The 6,968-nt window shown below is 34.7% G+C and overlaps 1 protein-coding gene across 2 annotated transcripts; it reads right to left on the bottom strand.

The window, feature by feature from the left end:
- Positions 1-2,618: 2,618 nt before the first annotated feature.
- On the bottom strand, positions 2,619-5,576 carry LOC136206979 (uncharacterized protein At2g39795, mitochondrial). Of its 2 annotated transcripts, XM_065998210.1 has the most exons (4): positions 5,430-5,576; positions 4,660-4,943; positions 3,171-3,517; positions 2,619-3,070 (listed from the first exon to the last, which is right to left on the bottom strand). In XM_065998210.1, exons 2-4 carry the CDS (start codon positions 4,918-4,920, stop codon positions 2,911-2,913), a joined length of 768 nt encoding a protein of 255 aa, XP_065854282.1. In that variant the 5' UTR covers positions 4,921-4,943; positions 5,430-5,576; the 3' UTR covers positions 2,619-2,910. The 2 variants fall into 2 exon arrangements, with proteins under 2 accessions (XP_065854282.1, XP_065854281.1); XM_065998209.1 differs by lacking the exon at positions 5,430-5,576 and having other exon boundaries at positions 4,660-5,244.
- Positions 5,577-6,968: the final 1,392 nt, after the last annotated feature.

Genomic DNA, 6,968 nt, shown 5'->3' with positions numbered 1-6,968 from the left:
CCTATTTTTACATCCTTGTTACTACGTCAAGTACATAACAAGTGTGCAAAATTTGGAAAAATCTCTCTAACAGGCTCATCAACCCCAACTCTCTATCAGTCAAAATAACTGTCGGGTTCACATGAAACTCGATCAAATTTCTCAAACACTCCATGACCCAACAATAGCTCGACTCGGCCTCATCCTACATAATCGCATAAGTTATCTTGAAGTTGTTGTTACATGGAGTCATCCCAACAATTTCAAAGAATGACATTCTGTACTTGTTGGTTTTGTAGGTTGAATCCATGCCAATATACCAATAGTATGTCCGCAATAAATCCACAAAAGCTGGATGTGCCATAAATACATGTGTTAACACATCGATTTCCGAATCAGCAAGTGAAGAATGATGATAATTGTTCTTGACGGCAAGATGGAAAAACTGACTAGTCACATCTCTACCCTCAAACTCATCATTCCTTAACCGGTGTCTGTAATTATAGACATGCTTTATTGTTGGGTTATCTCCTGGATGTTTCTTACTAAGTGCTGTCACAATAACACACGACTTTGCTTGATACGAACTCATGTCACGCACAATTTGCTTCGTTGCGGGACTGAGTCTGCTTATCTATCGGTGTCCCTCTAGATAAACCTTCAATTCATGGTTATGCATACCCTTCTCCCAGGCATAAACAACGATCTCCCAACATGAAAAATCTTGCAACTGTCTGACTTTTAGCCGGAATTTATAGTCGCACGATTTAGTTTTAGTTTTCCTACTTAAATCCTCTTCTAAAGGATTAGTCAATCCTCTATACCATTCGCCACATGAACATCTCAGAAGCTTTTGTTTTCCTTCATGTTTATGCGAAGAAATAACGATCTCGAAACAATTTTTAATTGCAATGTCTTTCGCCCGATGAATTGCTTCCATACTTGTTTGAAATAATGTGCTCGTCATGAAATATGGAGTTTAATCGATTCCATCACCAATCCAAACTCCAGCTGCCTTCTGAAAATGGATGCAATTTATTAATATGTATAGCCAAAAAACGAAAAATCGGGATAAAACTAGGGAAAATCGGGTCCGGGATCTCCTGCCCATAGACAGGCGGGTCTAGGACCCGCCCTTCACTGTAGACAGATGGGTCCAGGACCCGCCCTTACTATAAGGCAGACGGGTTCTGGACCCATCTTCCTTTAAGTAAGGGCGGGTCCTGGACCCACCTCCCCTATGTGATGGCGGGTCCGTGACCCGCCTTCACATAAAAAAACAAAAAAAAAAAATTCAGTATAAATCGTCTTTTTAAAGCTAGACCGATATCTCGTCTTCGAAATCCTCGTGTTCCGAAGTTCTCTGATCCATAATTTTCAATTTTGTGCTTTGTTCGGAAGAGAGAGAGAGAGAGAGAGAGAGAGAGAGAGAGAGAGAGAGGTGAGTTCAAACTTTTTTTTTAAAAAAAGTATGGGGAGGGCAAGATGGGTATCTAAGAGGCAGTAACAGTAAAAGGGGGACGGTTTATAAGGAAATAAATCCAATTTTTGGAAACAAATTTTATTTCCGGAATGAAAGTGTCGATAAGTTGTACTGATTCCAAAATTATAAAAGCAAATTTAAGGAATAAAAGTATACCCCTACTATACATATGATTATAGGAATAAAAAGAAAGAAAAGAAAGGGTTCCTAATCCGGGATGGAAGTGCCAGTAAGTTGTACCAAACCAGCAAATTAGAAAAGAAAATCTATCTAAGAAGATACGTTACCAACATAGGTACCTATGTTATGAAAATTTGAATTAAGGATCTAACCTAACCTTATAAACAAAAGATGGGGACTTCCGTTGGGGAATTATGAACCATGAACTTCACCTATCTTTGATGGCGAGTAGAGAAGAGTAGAGAACCCAACACTCCATGGAAGGATGAACTACTAGCTTCAGATGCTAATAGGTGAAATAGCATTACCCAAAAAAAAAAAAAAGCATCATAACGACATGAGGCGATGATATTCAGGGATACATACAGATTTCCCAAACGCTATCCAAGATCCTTAAATCGGAGGGTATAATAAGATGGCATAAGGGGTGTTTGGTTACTTGCTGTTCACCTTTTGTTTGTCTTTTCACTTTAAAAAGGAGAGTAGCTTTTTACAAAAGCAAATTGTAACAACAAACAGCAAACAACAGTTAACCAAACGAACCCTAACTCTATCATTAGTGTTCACATGACCTTGACTGACCACATGAATTTGATCAATCGTTGTTATCTCTACAGACTTTATTAGAATTCTAGGATATTAAAAATCATCCTAAAGTTCACATCTAATAAACTTGAATCTAACAATAACTATACTCAGGATAACAACTACTGCCGACTCCATACCTCTAAAATGCAAAACAAATTAACTTGTTTTTTTAAGCATTCAAGCATCCAATATCCAGCCAAAAGGATGAAGGTACCAATCTATCATCCTCTCAGTTTTACTTGTTACTCCTTGTTGTAGGCAGCAGGAAAACACTAGAAAATTTAAGAATGTAGCATCAGTGAGAGAGATAAAAAAAAAATATCATAACATATACTGTGTGATATAACAGTTTTGCCAATATTGATGAAAATGCATACAAGAGCCAATAGGAAGAACAATGCCATTATGAGCAATATAATATGTGAAGCACATAACACAATGGTCATGCCTATTAAATAAAAGCATAAAAGTTCACATTATTCTCATCCTGCTTGGATTAAAGGGTATAAAATAGGCTAACGGCTAGGCTTCTTCTAGAAAAAGTATAAGAGTTCAAATAACTGTCCTAATTGTTCCCATTCAAAAAAATTCATACAAATCCATGAACCATGATCTTAAAAAAACCACAATTGCCAGAATATCATATGAACTGTACCACACACATTCTGCAATACATTGAGTTACTTTTCCATAAAACCCTTGAGGTTCTTCAGCCAGAGCAAGTATTCTTTATTGTCCTTGTTTCCCATGTAATCGAACAAAAAGTTTGTCAAGCTAGGTTTGATCCCTCGAATCTCAAGATATTTATGGAAGGCCTTCTGCAAATTTTCATCCAAATCACTGCCAAAATGAAAATAATTGTCAGGAAGATATCACCAAACAGAATAATGCATATTTTAAACATCTCATAAAAAAAAAAAAAAAAAAACTACCAACTTACTTAAAATCCGGCCCTTCATATGCCAGTTCATCTTCGGCAGATTCTAAATTCCTGATTGACATAGTATCAATGGAAATCTCATCAGGGAAAGCAGTGACCCCAAACTCCAGAGCCTGACCATCCCCTTTAGAAATACTCACAACCAATGGAAGACTTGGTGGAACATTTGAGTCTTCAGCATTTTGATCCTTATCCTCGTCATCATCCTCATCCTCGTCGCCTGGAATACTAGGAGCATCAACTTCAACTTTAATTATCTCATCTTGATACTTCCTCTTAAGAAATATAGTTCTCTCTCCAGGATTATCTTGAATTTCAAAAGGAAATCCATCTGGGATATTCTCTACCTGTTTAGGGAGCATTGAAAACAAAAGGTTAAGAAAGGCACATCATCTATGAAGTTTCATCTCAAGCAAGTCAATAACAATTTCTACTAGCCACACATTGAAACTATGCATCTCATTTGATGGCTCTATCTATAACAAAACTAAAAGCAAGCCTAGTATAACATTAATTGTGGACACATCACACAGATGCCAGTTTCTCTCAAAGACAGTGGTTTGATACATTACGGTTGTGTCGCAAGCTTAAAAGTTAAGAGGGAAAATGTTTCCTACGCTCCCACACTACACTAAACCTTTTTTGAGTCACAGGGAGCAGCAATAGCTTATGTTGCTGATCTTCTGAAAGTCCATGCAATATTTATTATAGCAGAAACGGATGTAGTAGACAGTGACAAGCCAATAGCAGAATATTTCCTGCAAAATACGCAGTTACTGTTGCACTTGACCAGGCAGTCACTCAAATAATTGATTTCATTAATGGGAAGTCTCTCTATGAACTCTGCATTATATAAGATTCAACTCATGGTTAATTAGAAAACTAATTTGTTCTATAAGATACAAGTTAGCAGAAATTCTTTTTAATCACTTCATAGTTTGCAATGGTATACGGATAATCAACCTAAAATTCGGTGATTAGCTCTAGTAGCCAACAACATATAAAAGCATGCTAACCTGCTCGCAGACAATATCGAAATCGCAAAGTTGTTTAGTTATAAAGCTGCTGGCAGTACATAAAAATAGACTAATAAAAACAAAACTATCTACTTCATCAGTAAGTAAAAGCAGGACGTGCTTAAGTATTGAACTCTGCCATATTTACAGAGGATCCATAATAAACGAATATATATATTAAAAAGACGAGAGAAACCAGTGAAATCTACAAAAAAAATCTTAATTTAAATAAATAAATTCAGTTCAAAAAGTGCATTAACATAAAAAAAAATCCCCTTGAGTAAAGATTACAGTTTAGAACACATAGAAGACAATAACAATGGTTAACCAAAGAACAGACATCAATATATATAGACTGAACAAAGTACAGAAAATTTATGCCAAGCAAAGCTAATGAACAAAGTAATGAATCAAAATTGAAAAAATCAGAGCACTAAAAATATAGGAATAAAAACAATAAATGAAAAACTCACATCGCCGGGTTGCTCGGCGCAGTCAATTTCGGATTCAAGTACACGAACAAGAGTAGCATCAGCGGTCGGTTTCTCAGAAACGGCCGTCGAGAATCGGAAAAATGGAAGAAATTGTCTTCCTACCTGGTGCGAAGGACTGCGGGTTTCAACATTAAGAACGGCAGAGATTGCGCCGTGGAATGCTCTCCGAGATGCTACTGAGCGGATTGCTACGGGCAATACGGAAGCAGAGGCTCTGCGAACTAGGGAACTGAAGGCCATTTCTTGTATCTGTAGAGAAGAGGCTGAGGGAAACAGGGGTTTTGCACGATTAGGGTTTATAGGATTTTCCTTCCTTTTATAAGAGGGTTAATTATTAATTAATGGCTGAAAGCTTAAATTGACCCTAAACTAAACCTAGAAATTCAATTAGGCTTCTATGCTTTAGAAATGCTAACCTTGATCACATGCATCTTAATAAACACGTAGAATTTACTCATTCACTGTTAGATCTAAGCCCTGTTAAGATGCATATGAAAATTTCTGCGTATTCTAAAATCAACAATTGACTCCTCCATCTAATGTGTATCTAACTGAGTTTCCTGTTACAATTTAATATTATTTTAAGATAAAAAGAGGGCGTTTGATTGGCATAGGGCCGTCCAGAATCCATAAATCTAAGAGACCCCAATTTTTTTTTAATTCAGTATATATATATATTTAAAAAGATTTATTATTAAACATATTTAGCTATCGTATACGTTGAGGAGGAGAAGGAAGGAAGGACAGACTGTGTCGCGTGCGATGCGATTTAGGATTCAAAATCTTAATCCCAAAGTCTTCTTCTTCTAATAATAATGATCTGTGGATTCCGCTGGGCGTCTCTCTCTTGCTTCCTCTCTTAAGTTTCGTCTTGCTGCGTCTGCCTTCTGTCCTTCCGTTTTGCTGCGTCTACCTTCCGATTTGCCACTGCGTGCTGCGTTCCAGCAACTGTCTTTGATTTTGCTGCGTTCCGTTTTGTCTCTAGTAAGTTAATTCATATTCATTATTAGTTTTATTTTCAATTTTGCTGTTTGTTTTCAATTTGATAGATTATTAATTCATATAGTTATTATTAGTTTTGTTGCTTTTATTCGATTTGGTTTTTTTTTTTTTGTAAATAATTTTTAATTTGAGTTGATTTTGTCTTTTGATATTGTTTTTTTTTATAAGTTTAAACTGTTTTTAGATAAGTTTAATTTGAGATAAGTTTATAATTGTTGTTGATATTGTTTGTATTTTTTATTTGTTTACACAATTTTTGTTTATAAATTACTACCTCCGTACCATAATATAAATCATTCTAGAGATTTTCACACAAATTAAGAAATACAATTAATGTAGAGCCTAATTAATGAATTTTACATTGGTAACTTAAAAAAAATTCTCTCTTATGTAATGTTTGAGCAATAAGTATTGGAATGTTAAAAAACACATAAATCAAGATAAAAAATTTAATGCTTGAACCAAAAAACTAAACTAAAAATTCTTGAAAAACCAAAACGACTTATATTTTGGAAAAAAAAATCACTTTCTAAAACGACTTATATAATGGAACGGAGGCAGTACATGTTGTTGATATTGTTTGTATTTGTTAAAAAATTTGAAGAGCTGAGGCATGGTCATTCCTGATTATTAAGATATCAAGTTTTAGAAGAGTATGAGGCATGACCATCTCATTATCAAAATGTTATATTTCTTTTTATATTTTTATTTGAATTGTTGTTGTTCTTAAATCATAAGATGTTTTCTAAAAAGTATTTGTCCGGAAGTGAAAAAAGAAATAAGAGAAAACGATTAGATGTTTAATAAAATCACAATATGGAGCTATTGATAAATTTATAATTAAAAAGAAAGATTTGAACGAGAATCATAACGGGGAAGGTACCACTAATGTGAACCATTCAATATATAATTTGGTTGAAAATAATATAAGCGACTATAATGCTAATGATTTGAGTGAGGTAAATGAGGTGTCTAATATATCAACTGAAAATCCTGATGTTGGTGAAGAACAAACAACCCCTCATTCCAATGATATTTATGATCCTAGAAATAAGGAAAGTCTTTTTTTTATAATAATGCTCAATCATTTCATTAGATAAAAAAGTACAAGTACATCATAAAAATAGTAAGGAATAAAACCTTACACAAGTACAGGCTAATGCCTAATACAAAGTCCATGAAGGCAATAAAATCCATAAAGGTAGTAAAAAGACTACAAAGAGCAAAAATAGCCATAAAAGGTACAGTTAAAACAACAGAACAACAAATCCCATACTTCTCACGAA

This window comes from Euphorbia lathyris, chromosome 9 (assembly GCF_963576675.1).
Source record: "Euphorbia lathyris chromosome 9, ddEupLath1.1, whole genome shotgun sequence".
In the NCBI taxonomy this organism is placed as follows: Eukaryota; Viridiplantae; Streptophyta; class Magnoliopsida; order Malpighiales; family Euphorbiaceae; genus Euphorbia; species Euphorbia lathyris.
The sequence above is the reverse complement of the archived record's forward strand: the minus strand, read 5'-3'. Positions and strand labels throughout refer to the sequence as shown.

Excerpts from the sequence above, each read along its gene's own strand:
- LOC136206979 (XM_065998210.1), bottom strand. The coding sequence starts at position 4,920 with ATGGCCTTCAGTTCCCTAGTTCGCAGAGCCTCTGCTTCCGTATTGCCC. Across the intron at positions 3,518-4,659 it reads GCGCCGAGCAACCCGGCGAT|GTAGAGAATATCCCAGATGG; the intron begins GTGAGTTTTTCA and ends CTCCCTAAACAG. Across the intron at positions 3,071-3,170 it reads TATGAAGGGCCGGATTTTAA|TGATTTGGATGAAAATTTGC; the intron begins GTAAGTTGGTAG and ends TCATTTTGGCAG.